The 20034-nt window shown below is 31.3% G+C and overlaps 1 protein-coding gene across 1 annotated transcript in view; it reads right to left on the minus strand.

Annotated features, from left to right (window-relative positions):
• The window catches only part of LOC114945203 (uncharacterized), a 71149-nt gene extending 51258 nt beyond the window's left edge, over nucleotides 1–19891 (minus strand). The window contains exons 1-2 of the mRNA XM_029321310.2: nucleotides 19552–19891; nucleotides 18647–19466 (exon numbers count right to left, since the gene is read on the minus strand). Coding sequence (XP_029177143.2) covers nucleotides 18647–18766 — 120 coding nt within the window. The 5' untranslated portion in view covers nucleotides 18767–19466; nucleotides 19552–19891. The remainder of the gene's footprint in view (nucleotides 1–18646; nucleotides 19467–19551) is intronic.
• Nucleotides 19892–20034: the final 143 nt, after the last annotated feature.

Here is a 20034-nt window from a genome sequence, read left to right on the forward strand (position 1 = left end):
GTCGCGCGATATATCGATCTTAATAATAGTATATGAAAGCAATTGTTAAAATAATCAAGAAATGTCTAGATTTTTCGAAAGTAAATATTGATTGGATAATCCTCAAAATAATTGGTTGGAACATTTAAATAAATTTTTATGAATTTTAATGATATAGTCTAAAATGCTTTCATATGTATTAACTTCATATACCTATTAACCAACTGCGCACAATCAGTTTTAAAACCAAATTATTATCTGTTAAAGTAATAATCAAATTATCGGTTAAATCTGATTTTATTTTATTCATTATCTGTTATTTTATTCATTTCAGCTTATCGGTGTTCTAATAAGATTATAAGATTTACTGTAAAATAATCAAGTAGATTTCATTTTCATGTTTTCTCGGGGGAAAAAATAGTTAAAACATTTTTCAAATTGGTCAGAAATCTTTAGAAAATGTATGAATATATTTAGAATTATACAACTATTCTAAAATAAATAGAACTCTTGAAAATTGACCAGCTGGATACTTGTACAAATGCGCATTTGCTCGTGAATATTTCATTTTAATCAAGTTTTTTGCTTTTAAAAGATAAAGCTCTTTTTAGAATTCACATAAAACTATAAATCTTTAAAAGTCGACGAAAATTGGTAAGAAAATCCTCGCAGGACAAAATAATGAGACATTGCGTGAATTTGACATTTCTATTTATCCTGAGATATTTTCTTTGGTGTAACGGCTATAAATATTTGTTTGAGCTATCTATAGTTCTTAATAATTAAAAGAGAATGATTAAAAATAAAGCTATAGAGAAAAATATTATATATATTCTTATTAATTTATTTACGAGTTTCAACAAAATACCAAGCTTCACATACACGCATGTATCAAATATGGAATAGACATTGTGTACGTTAAAGTTGAAAATAAAAATTGATAAAGACAATAAAAGCTAATAAAAATAACAATTGCAAATTGTATTTGTATATTAAACCCGTCTGTGATCGTTCGGCGGAAACAGTCGTGTATCTGTTTGCTTTAAAACTTTTGTATTGACCAAACAAGATCGGATATCGGTTGAGGCACAGTTGCAAAGGAGAAAAAAATACTCGGTTTTGAAGAATCAGGAGAAATATTACGCAATGCGCGAGAAATATAAATGTGTGAAATTCTTTTTGAATATTTATAATGTTGAGTTCGAAGTTGTTATGACAGAGGTTTCGGAGTCTGAAATGAAGGGGCAAAACATTGAAAAAGTGCGCGTATATTTGTTTAGCATTCGTAATTAAAACGAACCTAAAATAGAATCCATTCGCAAATAAACAACCGAGAATTTGATTTAATTTCTTCGTTTTCACATCGATACATATTTATATAGTATTATTCAATATTTTTAAAAAATTAAGTATTTTTAATGATTAGAAAAAAAACTTTTAATACGCACATGCTAGTATTATAATTGTATAGTATTTATTCGAATGTCTCTCATAGGATTTAAAAAAATTTTTATATATTAATTGTGAATGATTTTTGTATTTCGTCAAATTTGCAGCATTAATGATTGTTTTTATTTAAATGCAATTTATTTGTCTATTAGTCATACACACAAATTGCACGTACTTCCATTAAGACAGAATTAAGAATCTTTTTTCTAAAAAAAGAAAAAAAAATCACGTAAATATATGTTTGTAACAGATAAGATTTCAAAATGAGATCACTGATATTAAAAAATTTCGGGAGAAGTGCAGTTTATAATTTTTCAAAGTTCCAACTGTCGCATAAACTGTAATTATAAAAAAAGCAAAAATATAGAAACGTTTAATAAAACAGAATAAAAAATAAAAATAGTAATATTATGAAATAAATGTATAGAAATACAGGGTTTGTCCGGAAAGTAATGCGTCGCATTTTTTTAAAAAAGAATTTATTGATCGCATAGGTAAAACAACTTAAAATTGTTCGAAGTATGACCCTTCTGCGTCAATACATTTTTGCCAACGCGATTTCCATGCGTCATAAGATTTCTGGAACTCCTTGACTGGGATGCTGTCAGGGAGGCCGTCGAAGTAGCTTGTACGTTGTCAACCGACTCGAGCTGTTGTCCTTTGAGCTCCCTTTTCAGCCGAGGAAATAAAAAAAAGAAATTGGGATTATCTGCACAGAGTTGCTTGAGTTCTTCACAAACTTCCACTCGGTGTTGCTTTTGCGCATCGGTCAACACTCTGGGCACAAGTTTTGCGCAAATCTTCCGCATGGCCAAGTCTTCCGATACAATCTCGTGAACAATCGTTTTCGGCAAGTTCAATAATTCCGACATTAAGCGAACATTCATTCGACGGTCTGAATTCAATAATTGGCGCACACGAGTCACATTGTCGTCCGTTCGCGATGTTGACGGGCGTCCTGCGCGGGCCTCGTCGGCGACCTCCTTCCGACCTTCTCTAAACATCTTGTGCCATCTGTTTGACTGCGATTTGGAAAGGCAATCGTCCCCGAAAACTTTCTTGAGCATTTCAAAAGTTTCCAGCGGCGTCTTGTCCAGCTTCACGCAAAGCTTTATCGCATAGCGTTGCTCTATCGTTCTCTCCATCACAAGTTTGACGCGACCACTAAGCAGAGGTTCACAGAATAAGCCGTCCTAACCCTCCAAGCGCATGGAAACAATTGAGCGACCTACCGTTGGAAAGCTAAGGGTACCCCCCTTCCTCCCCAACCGGTCCCATCGCTCTGCGATGTATAGTCGCGTCACAAAAAAATGCGACGCATTACTTTCCGGACAAACCCTGTATATAATATATATTTAAAATTTTTTAATTCAATTTTTTAAAAGACAAATATAATATCAAGAGATATTACATATTAATAATATAGTATTGTTTCTTGATATGTGTTTCTATTGATAATAAAAACAAATTTATATGTTTTATTAAATTTGTGAAGTTGATGGAATAATAGTGGAAAACCACAACAATATATACATGTATTGCGAAATGTGAATAAAACACAGTTTTAAAATATTTTTTTAAACTTTTATTTCCGCGAAAATTGTGCATGACTAATAGACAAATAAATTGTATTTTTTACTTAAATAAAAACAATCATTAATACTGCAAATTTAACGAAAGGCAAAAATTATACAAAATTAATATATGAAAAAAATTTGAAATTCTGTGAGACATTCAAAAAATTGAAAATTTATACAATGATATGAGTATATTCATGGATAACCTATCTTGACCTCGATATAACGAGCATTTCGAATTGTTTTTAGACTCCTATCTGAATATTCAATCGTTCAGAATTCGTTGCTGTCTTATATATAGATAGATAGATATCGACTATCGATGTTCAATATCTTAAGAACGATCCGCCAAAAAGGGAAGTAGTCTGAATATCGGATATTTTCTAACGTGTTTCGACTTCCTTTTTCTCTGCACTTTTTCTTTTTCGAAAAAAAGTAAAAAATTCTCGATATTATAAATAATGATTCTTTTTATCATGTAAAAGTATTAAGATAAATGCCAAAGTTAATTTTATGAATTTACGAGATATTTCATAATTTATTTTGATATAACATAATGTGACATAAAATATGGAATAAAATATTTATTCTTTCATTAAAACATTCGGTAAATTTCTCACGAAATTACTGATTGTGAGTAAAATCAATTAACGGTATTATCTTTATATATATACAAGTGCAACATTGTAATGTGCAATTACATATCCCTTTAAATCCAATTATGCAGCGATATATTTCATTATTCTCTTGCACGCCTCATATAAGCTTTAATTAAAAATGCAGTTATCTCGTAGTTTTGATGGATGCGATGAGATTTTTGGATTTCCTTATTAGAATGTGATCGATAACGACTAATTAATTTATCAACGTTGATAGCGCGGCATTCGCTTTAATTAACTTGGGTTATCATGGAATATGCTCTTTCAGTATTGATAAAAATAAATTGAATCAAATATTTTATTTTAATATACATATATTATAAAAGTCTTTCCACGAACTGATTCTATCTAAATAGAATAATTTTTCCAATTCTTTTGTTATACATAAAAGAGCAGATTTGCATGTATGCTCTTCTAAATTAATAAAAAATAATTCGGTCTTTTTGTCTAAAAAAAAACTTATTTCAAATATTTGGTTTTTATTTTTATAATTATCTTGTCAATATAACTAAAATTTCGGAATCATTTCTCTCGCTCTGTATTACTTCTGAAAGGCAAATTAATTAATATCCTGAACTTGCGGGTAATATTATCTTAGAAGCATTTGAAATGCTCAAATACGTCGGTTGCATGAACGAGCGTTAAGAGAGACTGAAAAGCAAACATTTTCAGGATCTGCTGCCAGAGGGAGATGTATATGTGAATACATATATACATCCTTCACGTTGAATCTACTATCCGTGCGGACTGGCTGTCCCCATTAATATTTGTACTTTCATATTTCATTCAGCAGGATCTGAACCAACCAAATTTTACCCGATGCGAAAACCTTTGGAGTACGAAAAATCTTTAGTATTTATGTATCTTTTAACAATCACCGACTATAACAGATATTTCTTTTTCATACTCGCAATTTTACATGACAACAAAACAGCAGTGTACAAGAACCATAAAATTTTACGAAAACAGTATGATTTATATAACTTTCAAACATTTTTCAAAGCATTTATTCACTTTATTTCTCATTGCATTGTCGTCAGCTCAAATTACAATTAAATTAAATTATTAAATTACATTACATTTAATTGAATGTAATAATATTTATTAATATTTAAACTTAAAAAAATTATAATTTAAGAAGTATCCGATACATAAATAATAGGAAGTGATTTAGATTATAGTCACATGCAAGAAATACTTCAAATCATTAAAAATATACACTCACAAGTTTCAGCCTATCTTCTCACAAAACATTTCATGTTTTTCTTTCCAATAAAAATAGTAGTTTGAGCTTGGGACAAGAACGACTGAAAAAACTACGAGAACATGTCCCATTTTCTCCGACAAGCACGAAGAAAGGACACAGAAAGAAAAGCAATCACCAGTTTGTTATATAGGGCTGTTCAAACATCTTTTCCATCGGAAAAGATTGTTCTTGAGACGCAGATTGTTTTTCATTAGGTAGTTTGGAATTTTTCGTGGTATACATGCATTGTAATTACTTACACTTTATTCAGCCATCTTTATATTATCCATTAATATAATGAATTTTTTAAAACTTTGAAGTTTATATATACAATATATATGTATATAGTTTTTTTAGGTGTTTGACTTTGATTGTAATTAAACTGCAAGTCCCTATATATATTTTAATATATTTAAAACATAAAATACAAAATATTTACTTTTTAATCATTTTGTCTTAATACTTTTATATATGCAAAATGGCAAATAAATCGACTTACGTAAGAAAAAACATATCGAAAGCAACGAGTTATTTCTGATTATACATATATTTCAAAATATATGATTCAACTTGTACACACGCAGAAATTGCATTATCGAAATTCGATAAATAGCGACAGTTGAAAATTTCCACGTGTGTGTTTGTAGGTGTAGATGTGTGTGTGTGTGTGTGTGTGTATGTGCCAGAAAATTCGAGATATACGCGTGTGATCAAAACGAAAGAAACAGAAAAAGGAACGAAGGAGTGAGAGGAGAGAAAGAAAAGAAGGAATATAGAAAGAGAAATACGCTTTTAGATTGTTTAATTCCAAAAGTGAGCCGCCAAGCCGCCGAGACAGGCGGTGGAAAGTTAAATCGCGGTAACTTTTTAATTGAAATCGAAAAAGTTTGAACTGAACTGAAAGGCGCCAGGCGAAGAAATGAATGTCCCTTTGCGTCGCGTCGACCTGTTCAACTTCTGCCATCCTTCTCGTTAAACCTCATAAAGACTGACCGGGAGTTATTCGAATGATAATACATAATACGACCAGATTTTACTCAGTATACAACCTCGTTTTTCTTGTGTTTAAAGCTTTGCAACTTTTTACTTCCATTATGTTAGCCCCCTCATCGACACTAAATTATTTCTAACTTATTTTAAAATTAAATGTGCTAATTCTGTATTAATTAGCATCTAATTTTAAGTTACAATTAATTTAGCACTGAAGGAAAAGGGAGGGGCATGATTACTTAATAGGGATCAATTTCCTGTTCATTTTTCTTTTTAATGTCATTTATTATATAAGGATATTTGATCAATCGATATCCGAAGTTTCTTTCTAAATTCTTTCAAGATTCTTTTTTATGTGATTATAGAAATAAAATTCCACACAGCTCTCTACTTTCTAAGATTTGCTTAATAATGAAAAAAATTTTTATCTTAAAGTGTAAGAGTATTAGATGTTTCTTTAGCATTGTCGATCCTAAATGAAAAGGGAAATTATCAAGAAAGAAGATGAAAAAAATAAAATCGTCGACGGAGCAAAGAAAAAAATACGTTATAAAAATTCATGTAAAAACTGGAAGAAATTGGCGAAGAAGTCGCGGGCCGACCATTGAGAGAAAATGAAGTGGAAGAGATAAAGTTAACGAAACAAAATGACTCGATCAGCGTTCCTAATTGTATGATTTCTCAAAAGAGAAAAGAAAGAAATATTACAGTGTGATGTGAATTATTTAATTTATACCTTGAACACTCGAAATCTATTGAACCGAACAATTTTTAAAAAATAATTTTAATCGGCGTTATTTTAACATAATTCAATTTTCAAACAAACAAAAGAATGTAAAATATGAAAAATAAACTTTTAATATAATTAATATCCTGATTACACTTGTCATTTGTGAAATTACCTACATACATAGTTCTACTTATATTTTCCTGAAAAATTTATACATTTTAATTTAATTAAACTTGTGTCAACAATTATTTTAAACGGTAAAATATTTGAAAATATTTTTAAAACAATTTACATTGAAAATGATATTTAAAAAAAGTTTTTGTTTCCTCGTAACGAAAAATTAATTAATAAAATAATACGTTGCAATGATATTTTTAGAATAGAATTCCCCTTAAATTAATAAATACAATTAAATAAATTGATAGTGATCAAAATAAATGCAAATTAAAGTACAGCAAATAATGAATGTGCATCGGCAGATTTAATAAAATAAAAATGTTTTTATATATAACACAAATATTCTTTTTTACTATAAAGTATTATTATTATACAAAAATATCCTATCAAAAATATAAATATATTTTGATATATTATTCTATAATGTAATATTAATATATTATTTAACAAACAGCGGATGTCGTATCTCATTATTTTTTATAGTATACATCCTTTTATTAAAGTAATAAGAGTGATTTTGGTGTATTGAAAAAGTATGAATATGCGTGTATATGAGTGTAAAATAAGAACAAAGATTCTTACAGACGAAAAAAAAGCACAATTACCAGTTCCAGATTATGCTGTCAATTGAGTTTTTTTATATTTGTGAGAATTTATGATTTCAAAAAATTTTCAAAAAATTTTGTTTAAAAGAAATATTTGGTTCATCCAAATATACATATATTCACTACGCTGAAAAAAATTTGTTAACTTGACTAAACCTTTCAACTAAATTACTATTTTGTTATATAATTGAACATATATTAGTATTAAAGTCAAATATACGTTTTGTTAGATTTAATATGTTACATTTAATTTATGTTTAATTAACAAAATAATATTTAGTTGAAAGATTTAGTCAAGTTAACAAATTTTTTTCAGTGTAGCATTTTTGCCCAATTTTTGTAGCTATTGATTTTATTGAAAATCTCTCACGCAAATTTAATAACGCAAAACATTTTCGAAATGCATAATTGTTTGCATCAATTGCATGTGTATTTGTGTGTACAATGTTCCAACAAATGTGCAAATTATGCAAAGCATATGAAAACGATTACTAGCAGCGCGCGTTAATTACAATAAAAAATTAAACATTAGCCACAGCATTAAATCTTCATGATTAGATAGCTTCGAAAGTATAATATTGTCATTAAATAATTAAAACAATATCAACTAAAATTGTATCGTATTAAAAATAAGTCAGAATTATACTAACAATAAGAGAAAATTGCTCGAGTATAAAATAAAACAAATTAAATAAAATCTTATTTAAATTCTCTTTTTATCAGCGGCAGAAAATATACTTTTAACGAATAGTAATTCAAGCTTGATTCAGCACTCGATTTCAATTTTGTTCAAAATTGTATATTTATATACAGTTACGTAAATAATTTAATGAAGAGAAGTGTATCTGTATGAAAATAAAATTGCATTTCCGTCAAGAAGCCGCGTTCGAAGAGAGGAGTCGCTGTAAAGCACTGTAAAACGAGCGCGTCGACGAAACAAGATTGAAAAATAAATGAAATTGGCAGTCGATGAAAAATCACGAAGGTAAAAATGCGCGAGAAGCAGTTCTGTCGGAAGTAATCAGACTGAGAAGTATCTGCGATTTTGCGCGTCGACAAAAACGATGCGTACGGAAGTCAATTTAGCGAAAGTATATATGTTTCATGGAAATTTTATTTCCCCTTCTTTCTTTATGTTATTTAGAACACTGTCATGAGCATCATTGAAAATTATCTCAATTCTGTATTTATTTGAATGAAAATCTTAACAAAAAATTTTAAATGTTAAGCAAACCTAGTTTCAATATATACAATATTGTTGTACATTATAAATTTGCAATCATTTATTTTCATTGCTTTATAAAATAATAGATTATAATAATTATATTAGTAGAAATATTAAAAAAAATTTTTTTCAGCTTTTGCTGCTGACCAGAAATTTCATTCGTGAGTAAACAAAATAATTTTTTTCGTTATATATAAATGTAAAATATTTATATAAACAACCTGTAGAATGTTACAATCACGCTTGAAGTGCAATTGCATTTGATTCAATTGTAAATAAATGTAATTTTTAACTTTCAAATTCACTTCAATAACAAATGTGATTTTTAACTTTCACAAATTCTCTTCGATAAGAATTTTTTAAACCATATTAGCTTGCTTTCAAATAACGAATCATATAAATATAATATAAATCATAGTTTTTAAATAAAATTCAATATATCAGATATTTTTCCACATAATGTTTTTTGCGTAAAATATTACATTTATATAATAACGAATTATGAATTCTTATAATCAAATTTGTATAGAATCCGTATTTTATTCTATAATAAAGAAAGTCATTGCTGCGATTATTGAAGATACATATATATCACGTATATATGTATATATCTTGTGAACATGTTAAAACAATCTTTGACGAGAACGTAAACGAGCGTGAATGTCAATGTCAGACATTAACATGTTTCGCATATATTGTGGTTTGATTATGTCCAAGACACACATGACATTTTACTAATTGCATTACATCGACGATCTCTATTTTATGACAGTAGAGAGATTAACGATATTATATAAACATCTGATGAAATTTACGGAAAATGGATCTTATTTTCTCCAGAAACTCGAAAATTTAGTGAAACTTTCCAAGTACACGAGCTGCCAATTCTGATTAATCCTTTCATTCTGCGTTGATAATTTTGAAGCTTATCTAAAACTTCTTCAGAGTTATAATATTTGATAGCTTGCTAATTAGATTCGATTTCATTCACCATAATGCCTAAAAGTTTTCCTCATTTCCAATTGATTATCGGATAAAAAATTATTCGTGTAATAACTTTACACTTCTCTTTTTTTAAATATCGCGCAAATCTTTTTGGATGCGCAATAATTTAGATATATTATAAATATATTAAAATAATAATATTATATATATATTTATGTAGTGACAAAATATGAAGTGTATAGAGACAAGTAATTTTGAAGAAAAGTAAAACTATGGAAAGGAAAAAAAATATCGATTTCGAGTTGTACGAGAAATCAAATATATACTTTTTAGACACCCCAGCAAAATATCTCGCGTCTGATATTTCCGAGCTCGGAAAGTCTGTTACTTATGTGCGCGCAGAAACTTCTGGTGGATGAATCTTCCGTGGAATTGCATACTTGGGAAGAGGTACATCAACGGTTGTCGAACATTCTCGAGAAACTCGAGATCGAAGATTGATCGAGTAAAAACTCTTTTATTATATTGACGTTTTCCTGGTCGCAAGAAGAAAGTCTCAATGGCAAGCATGTTTTTATAGAAGTAATATTATTATCCTTCTTTATACTTAGACTCGTGACAGTAATTTAAGAAGCTAGTATAAGTTTTTGCAATATAATTCTTGTTTTGACGTCCGCGAATTTTTTATATATTTTATTAAATTAGTCTGAAAATTTATGTTCACGTGTACAGTTTAGCATTACACAGAATTTTTATATTTTATATTTGTTTATATAATTATGAGAGACATTTGTTTGTACTCCTATCCTATTGTATAACATAAATTTCTCTCTTCTACCAGCTTTTTAATATATTAAAAAAGATTTCGCAAGAGATGTTGCACGTTAAAAAAAAATAACAAAATTTCGTTTATATTAAATGCAAATTATCGGACTAGATTGTTAAAATACCGAGAAGAGTAGAAGAGACACGAGAATATCTAGCGAGATTACAGTTCGGACAAAGTTCTCCGAATGACGACGCAATTCTACCTTCTTATTAATAACACGTAGACATTTCCGTGTCTCGAGGCACGAAAATTCATCTCGTGCTTAGATAAGAGAATTTGTGCGGTTCAAGAGTCGGATGTCATTCGCTGAGATGAGATAGCAACGATCTGCCTCTCTCTCTCTCTCTCTCTCATTTTAACACACCGTCTCACCGATTATGCATGTACACGTACGATACCACGTGTATCGCGATACACATACACATACAAATATAGTCCGTATTTACGAAGCTAAGCGTGCGAAAGCCTCTCGTGTAACTAATCGCGTATCTCGCACTATTGATTGCTAAGAAACGTGCCCGAGAAACATCCCTCTTAAAGCAGTCCGCAATCTTTAGTGCGGATGTTTACGTATTCCTTTATACATGTCTTATATTTTTATTCCAATACAGCATATAACTGAAAAAAATTGGTAAACTTGACTAAACCTTTCAACTAAATATTATTTTCAGTCTCTCATAACTCGTCTAAGAGTCTTGACGTGTTGTCAAACCGACACTATGTTCGTTCTTGACATCTTAAAATTATAATTTTATTTTTATTTTCACAAATTACTTGATAAGGACTCAAAGAAGGGTCGAACCGTTGTGATTTAATAAATAATATTTGCCAGTACGGTCGAGAGAAGAGTCTTACTTTTTTTTAAATATTATTTTGTTAATTAAACGTAGAAAAATATTTAAATTAAACGTAACATATTAAATCTAACAAAACGTATATATTTGACTTAAATACTAATATATGTTCAATTAACAAAGTAGTAATTTAGTTGAAAGGTTTAGTCAAGTCAACAATTTTTTTTCAGTGTACCATTGATTATCTTTGTGTTACAAATTTTATAAATTGTGAATTATGTGTAATTCTGTCAAAAAGTGCGAAAAGCTCCGGGGGGCACAATCTAATTTTCCTTGAGTCAATTTTTTGTTACTAGAAATATTGAGTCTAACTAATATAATTTTTCAAGATATAAACTCATCGAAAATGAAGAATTTCTTTCATAAAGATTCAGCATAAATAATTAAATAATGAAATACATTTATCAAAGTGTTTTCTAGCATCTGCAAATAATATAAAAAGCTCTTTTATCATTGTACTCCTTTAATAAGCCGGCTATACTATGAATAATTAAACTGTAGCATAGTAGTATGCGTATTCGCGATGCGTCTCGGATGCACTTTACGCGGGTGCATTCCAGTGACATAGATGGAATCATGCGCTACATTGTGTTACTAAGCAACAAGAAACAACTTCTCTTGAAGACTCTCGAGTTACGCGAGCGAAGAAGAAGCGTCAAGTACGTAAACCATAAGGAGCCAGTATGCGACGAAACTGCGAGAAAAGTAAACAGTGCGCAGGTGTGTTTAACCGTTAAATACGTAATTTAACTTTTCTCGAAAAACATTTTATCATAAATTCGCATATTACCTCATCCTTTCGATACCAAGATTACGCATGCTTTGAGAAATGATCGAAAAATTTCATCAAAATTTAAATTGTAATGGGAATAAAAGGCGAATAAAAGTCGAATAAATCAATTTTAACATAAATTAAAACATGTATGAAGAGAGAAATTATTATACAGGGTGTCTGACATAAAGCGTCACGCCAAAAATATACAAGTAAATCTCGTTATTTGGAGACGATTTTTCCTTAGCAAAAATATCAAGGGAGAGCGTCATTTCTTATTAAAGTATAAATTCTACTTGAAATTAATTGGAAAATGTGGTTTTGTTAATATTTTATTTCCACAAGGCTTAGTTTGCGAAAAACTTTTTATTTTCAATCGCTTATAACTCGAAAATTATCGATGCCTCAATATTTTTGCCGAGGAAAAATGATCTCCAAATAACAAGATCTACTTGTATATTTTCGGCGTGACACCTTATATGTCCCTGTATAGAGAATGTAAAGTACGGTAAAAAAAATTACACGTTTATTTTCCTAAAAATAAATTTCTGAAAAGAAGAATAGTACACTGTTTTTTTCACTAGCAAAAAGTTAAAAATTTAATATATATGTATATTCTTTTTCTTAAATATAAGACGCATTAATCAGAAGAAAACACGATGTTCTGAGCTGTGTCATTTTTAAAGAGAAGATGCGAAACGAATTTAAATCTCGGAGTGATCGATTACACCGCCCATTCACGTCGTGAAAAATTGCGCCGCTATTCCCGGGTGTTAATAACTTTTCTAATGGAAAGTGATAAAGTACTATTTTAACATGTTACGTGCATTCGACGGAGACCAAGTAGAGGAAAGCCCATTAACGGTTTTTGTAAACCTATGACTAACACGATGAGCCAGCACACACAAGATGTGTTACATAATCATTCAACCATTCATGTTACACGTACGTGCTCGCCGACTAATAAACAAGCAATTAAATTTTCCATTAACGATACAAAACATCAGCTAAAAATTAACTAATGTTGTTTTCGAGTCGAGAAAATTTTATATCGACAATTCGAAAAATGAAAATTCGATATTCGAATTTTCCTTTATATGTCCAAAATAACAAAACGGAGATTGGCGCAAGAAAAATTGGCTTTTTCCTGCTCCGCGGTGAATAATAAAATTTCTTTCATCATGAATCACATGCGGTATAACTGCAGTTTTAATTGCGGGAATTCTTTTCAGAAATATTTCGCGAAGCACTTTTCTCGCGCTCTATATGTCGGATATCCAATGCGTTATGCAACGTAGCATTGCAAAATTATTGCATTATACACATTGTGCATGCAATATATAGTTTGTCGCTGTGAATATATCGGTTCTCTTTTACAGGCTGTGGAAATCCACGTTAGAATGTTATGGAAATATCGTATGGGAATATTATGTTCACTCGCTAGTGTGTGTTGTTGTTGCATAATGTACAATTATTATTTGACAGATGTTAAAATTAACTCGTATTAGGTACCGTAAATATTTATCGGATGCAAACGGATATATTATATTAAATGTTATGAGTTAATGAATTATATAATTAATACACACGCACGTAAGCATACAAATTTTGACATTTTTATATACAAAACCAATTTAAATATCTTCCTTATCCTCTATTTTTATTTTCTATATCCACCTTTTAAAGACAACATTGAAAAGAACAAATTAATTACACTCCCATTTAACTACTTAATGCAGTTTAATTCTAATTGTAAAGCACATTAATGAATATATGGCGTTGCATGTGTGTACAATATTGCTCATGCAGATTCTAATTCCATAAAAAAGTTCACAAGTTATTGTTGCAATTGCATATCATTGTGGCGTAATGCTATTATCATACGACGAGATTAAAGCATTATGATAAGATAAAGCAAAACGTGGCCGAGTTTACACACTGGATTTATCCATCAATTTTCTTTGATTATCAGTCAGTAATGCATATAAATGTGAGATCACGCGTCCCCGTATAAAAACAACCAGCGTCGTAATAAAATATCAATATATAGCAGTTATATTTATAGGCACCGCGCAGTTTCCAATAAATTCAAGCAATAATCCTCAACAATCTGCATAATCCTCAATGTTATTTTCGCTCAATTACATAAGCTACTTTAACTATATAGTATTTACTCTGTGAGTATAGATGATTGTACGCTACAAAATATCGTAATCCACACAAATTTAATTGTACCGTCTTAATTATTATTCCAAATAAATAATTAAAATATTTTGATAACAAAAATTTAGTTTAAATTTCACAGCGATTAAAGATGATGTCTTCATTTCTCATCGATTAAGACATCCTGTAGAATTTTTTTTTCTTTCTTATAATGAGTAATTTATAACTACTGGATAGATCATAGAAATTAAACCTGTTCATTTCTCATTAATTGCATTTCTGTATTTAAACAAGTTTATTTTCGGAGAGAGAAAGAGAGGAGCAATATGTGCGAATAATGTGCGATCGAACAGACTTTTTGTTACTCTGAAAAAAAAAAACTTGTTAACTTGACTAAACCTTTCAACTAAATTACTTTGCATTATTTTGCCAATTGAAAGTCAAATATAATATACGTTTTGTTAGATTTAATCTGTTACATTTAATTTAAATATTTTTATATGTTCAATTAACAAAATGTTTAGTTGAAAGGTTTAGTCGAGTTAACCAGTTTTTTTGTTCAGTGTAGTAATATAATTATATTGTATCGTGTATCGGATGCAAAAGACTCCGAGAATAGAGGCATTCCTATATTTCGAAAAACGTCTCCGACCGCGGTACATGACCCCGATGCGGGTCATGTGACGTAATTAGGGATACAGAAACAATGCGCGCCTTTGCTACCGCTGCACGTTCTCTATTAATGCCGTTTAATCTACGATCCCAATAATTGCTCTCGGACCGAATATTATATTGCCTTAAACGTCGCTATCCAACCGACATGAATTCAACCGGCCGCACAATTTCATTTTAATATATCCTCATGTTTTAGTCATAAATATTACTGCTGTATGATTAATTTATCAGTTCATTTCAATTGATAGCGTAATAATGCCTCAATTGTGAATCTTTTAAATTTCGATAGTGTTTAATTGAATTGCTGATTTGAAAGAAAAGCAGTTTGCTAGTGAAAATTCCCGGAGGAATTAAATAAAGCATCCTTTGTTTCGTAGTACTTTTTACATTCATATATCTATAGATATCGAAGATTCATTCATATGTATATAAGAAATTCAGTCTGTATGTTTTCTTTCCTTATATTGTGCATATTACTATTAATTTATATTCACTTATATATCGAAAATAGAGAATTATTATTCTCGTTTATCGAATCTGTAAAAATCATATTTTTGTCATGTTTATTCGAAGGATGCACGAGATTTAAAAATACGCGAAAAGCGCCATTCATTTTGCTTACGTTTTCTCACGCAGAGAAAACATAATTGCTCGTCTATATACATATGAACAATCGCCCATCGCGCGCAATGACTGGCGACAATAACAGAATCAATAGCAAACATCGCGTTTCAATAAATTAATGCCATGCGTTTTATTTCCGCCACTCTCCGCGCGCTGCATGTATGTTCACGCTATATTAAAACAACGCGCTGTTGCAGGTATTTACAGCGAAACGCCGGTTCCCGAGTAATTCTTCCTAATTGCCAGAGCGGCGCAGCCGTGGGATTAAAATACACGGCGAGATAGTTAATGCCACACAAACGAAATAAAAGTTTTCTTTGTTCTCTTAGATTTATCGTTTTGATAGAGTAAGTCGTATAATATGTGAAACCATCATAATTAATGCATTCCCTAAAGTCCTAAATAATTAAATAATGTATCGCAAAAAATGTAACTTGGTAAAGAAGAGATCTGCATTTAGAAAAAAAAAAAAAAAAAAAAAAAAAAAAAAAAAAAAAAAACGTTTAACTTGGATGAATTCTGAAAAAAAAAAATTAATATTTGCATTGTTTTTTTATATTTTGGTATAATTATATTTTTATTATTTTTATTTTTGTGTTAATTGTATTTAATTATATATTAACCGTAAAGTTTATACCGCGACGCAAAAACGATGCGAAGTCAAAAACAATGAGCTAGAGGGAACGCACCCTCATCATCGTGAATTAAAGTAAAAGGGCAAATGGTGCAGTGGGACGCACGGTATTAAAGAGGCCCGGGGTGTCGGAAGGGGAATGATTAATCGTCGAGCAATCTTTCCTATGCGTTGTCGAAAAAAAAAAAAAAAAAAAAAAAAAAGAATAAAAATATGCGTAGGCGAACAACCGATGATGTGACATGTTTATGAAATATATCACACAATCTTGATCTACAATGCTTATTTTTTGACTAATATGACACTTATTATGTATATGGCATCGATTCATATACGGGACGTCCAAAGAAAAATGTAATATTTTGTTTATGAAGGAGATAGCTTTCTGTAATTTACTTGATATTTTATTTATTTTTATATATAAAAATAAAAATATATATTATAAATATGTAAATAATAGAAAATTCTTTCTTTTATATACTAATTTAAAAGAAAATTTTATCTTAACATTATTATAACTAAATAAAGTAGACAAAAAATTATGGATTTATAAATATTGATTCATATAGTTATATATGAATTAAAAAATACTTGGATTTTTTCTGACTTATAAATTGTTGACTCTTTTGTGAAATTTAAAGATCTTGATGGTTCTTGAATTTTATTTATATATTTTAAATAATTCAAATAAAAAACTAAAGCAATTTCCAAAACATAATTTTAAAATAAAATCTTTTTTCAAACATCCCATATACATAAATATAAATTTAATGTATTGTGTGTATTCAATGTGTTCAAAAATAGTTTGTTCAACTTGTCTAATAAATAATTCATACATGATAATAGCATATTGTGCAAAAATAAAACACTTTTTTAAGATAAAACACATAGCAAGGCATAAGAGATAAAAATACATATTGCATTTACAATAGTTGCTTTTTATAATATTGCTTCACTGTAAGCAATGAAAATGCAATGTAAAATGCAACATGAAAAGATTATTATATTTATTCCAAATCTAATTACTGATTTAGATGTCTCGTATATAAATAAGAAAGTATAAAAAATAAAAAATATAAAAAATGTAAGTCATTACATTGCCTGTAAAGCAAAGTAAATACTAATAGCTTCTTTCATGACATTGAATAAATTCTATCACTAATTTAAATTTGAAAAAAGGCAAAAAAAATTTATAAATATCTAATAATTTATAATTAAAATAAAGAACACTTTTGAGTTTGCGGAAGAAAAAAATATACGTCAACTGAATTTTCAATGTACAATTAACAAGTTGTATTTTAACTGCCATTCTACACTGAAAAAAATTGTCAACTCGACTAGACCTTTCAATTAAATTAATATTTTGTTAATTAAACATATATTAGTATTTAAGTCAAATATACGTTTTGTTAGATTTAATGTTACATTTCAACATTTTTATAAGTTCGAATAACAAAATAATATTTTGTTAAAATATTTAGTTAGTCGAGTTAACAAAGTTTTTTTTCCGGTGTATTCATGGAAGCGTAAAAGATTGAGATCTCTGAAAATTTAATTCTATCCAGTGTACAAAAATTATAATACTATTTAAACATGAATCTCTGTATTACCATAAACATGTCAACGAAGAGATTACATGCTCTGACATTTCAATATGTCTAATCAACATTGACAAACATGAAAGCTCTGTGTGTCCAAGGCACAGAGAGAAGAGATTACATTGCAAGACATCTCAATGTGCATAATCAACATGAACGAGCGCAAAATGCTGCTCTATCCATAGACATACGCAAGAAGAGAATTTGCATTAATCGAAATCTCAATATCGTTTAATCGTGACATTATTCAAATATTCAGTATTAAATTTACAGCTACAAAAATGAATAAATCAAAACTTCTATTTTTGAAATTTAAATGTATCTAATTATAACACTGATAAATATGAACGTTGTACATTTACAAACGTGAGAAAAAAATATATTGTATTAATGTGAATATATGTAATAATCAGCATCAGCGTGAGAAAAAAGGTTATGTCACATCTCAATACGCTCGATGCTATTTTGTTTCAAATTAAGAATATAAATGTCACTTGCTCTCACGGATACGAGATTACGACACTATATAGACAAATAATAAATAATATAATAAATCTTGAGGAGCACCTGGAAGACGGATTACAACGAACGATCCTAATTCCTCGACTAATGTATGACACTTATTACATGTATAAATTCATATACGGGATGTCCAAATAAAAATGTAATATTTTGTTGAAGAAGAAGCTAGCTTTGTGTAATATTTAATTTTTCAATATAAAACTAAGAAAATCCCTTTTGTAAATAATAGATCCGTTGATTCGGTGCCCCGAAGGAGCACGACAGCGGACGCATAAAGACACCAGGAGGAAAAAGAGAGGTTATATCGAAGCGGGGCCACTCGTGCTGCCCGGGTGATGAGAGAAGCAGCGGCGCAGCGAGCGAGATATACAACATGTATACGTGTGTACTCACCGTGTGGCTACCATAGGGCCTAGGAAGGGTAATATTGCTGCTGCCGGAGGTAGGGGTAGACACGGTGGTGGCGAGCCGCTGTGCTGTGTCCGTGCGACGATGAAGACGATGCGTAGACATGAGGCGGCACGGGCAGCACCTCGTAGACTATGTCGCGAGTCGCACACCCAGGTACCGCGCCGCACGCACTACGTACACAAGCCGTCATCCGGCGACGCTGGCTTTCGAAGGAGGCAGTAGCACGGAGACGAGAGAAGAAGGGAACCAAAAGAAAAAAAAAAAAAAAACAAACGCACGCACGCACGCACGCACTGGTCGTCGAATATTATCCGTCACGAGGCTCCGGATCGGCGAGGATGACGATGACGATGATGACGGATTAATATGGCCGTCCCTCGGAGCTGGCTCGGGTCGCCGCGCGTAATAAAAGCTCGCGGTGACGACGATTGCTCGTTGCTGCTAGCGCGACGCTAAGATGGCACGACGACGCGAAGGCGACGCACAGCGCTGGCGGTCTTCCTCTCGTCGTGACACGCGCACGCATTTGTTTCACTCGCGTGGAAGAGATCACGCACCACTCGCGATGACGAGACGAGGCGCGACGCGAGACCTCTCTCTCTCTCTCTCTGTCTCTGTCTCTCTCGCCGGATTTTTTCCACGCGCGACCTTCCAACGATGCCTCCTTATTTCCACCGCACTTGATTCCTCCTCGCCGGCAAAGTGACGTTTCCGTGACGTAAAAACGTGTATCCGATGTTCTCGCGGCTCACTTCACGATGGACACGTTCGAGTTTTCGTAACTCCCCCTCTCACTCTTTCACTATATATACATATATATATATATATATATGTATATATATATATGTATATATATATATATATATTTCTCGCTCGCTCTCACTGACACTTTTTCGTCCCTCGTCCCTTCACTCTCGCGACTCCTCGGCGTTTCTTCGTCGTCGGGCGCTACTCGGGCACAGCTACGAGGACGAGATATCCGGTCGGCAGGGATCTGAAACCGCACATACTCGACTCGGATCGGAATCAGACACCACCTTTGCACTCGCGTCGATCTCTGTTCGTCGCCCGCGACGATGCTCGATGAACGAACAAGACGGTCCGGACGGCGCACGCGGACCCACGCACGCACGCACGTTTTAGGTTTTCACGCTGCGCGAGGACGTGACGCGACCTCGGTGCGAACGACAACGTCAACATCACCACCGTACGCTTTCGTGGCGGCCATCTTTTTCGGAGCGATACGACGGCGAAACGCGGAACGAGGCGCGCACGCGCGGAAATGGGTGTATGTGCGCGAGGGCGCTGCGCGCGAGCGAACCTGCCTGAAGTTGTGTGCGTATGCGCGGTGATGAAAGAGCGGCACGTCA

This window comes from Nylanderia fulva, unplaced genomic scaffold (genome assembly GCF_048542155.1).
Source record: "Nylanderia fulva isolate GAGA-0341 unplaced genomic scaffold, ASM4854215v1 Scaffold2, whole genome shotgun sequence".
Taxonomy (NCBI): domain Eukaryota; kingdom Metazoa; phylum Arthropoda; class Insecta; order Hymenoptera; family Formicidae; genus Nylanderia; species Nylanderia fulva.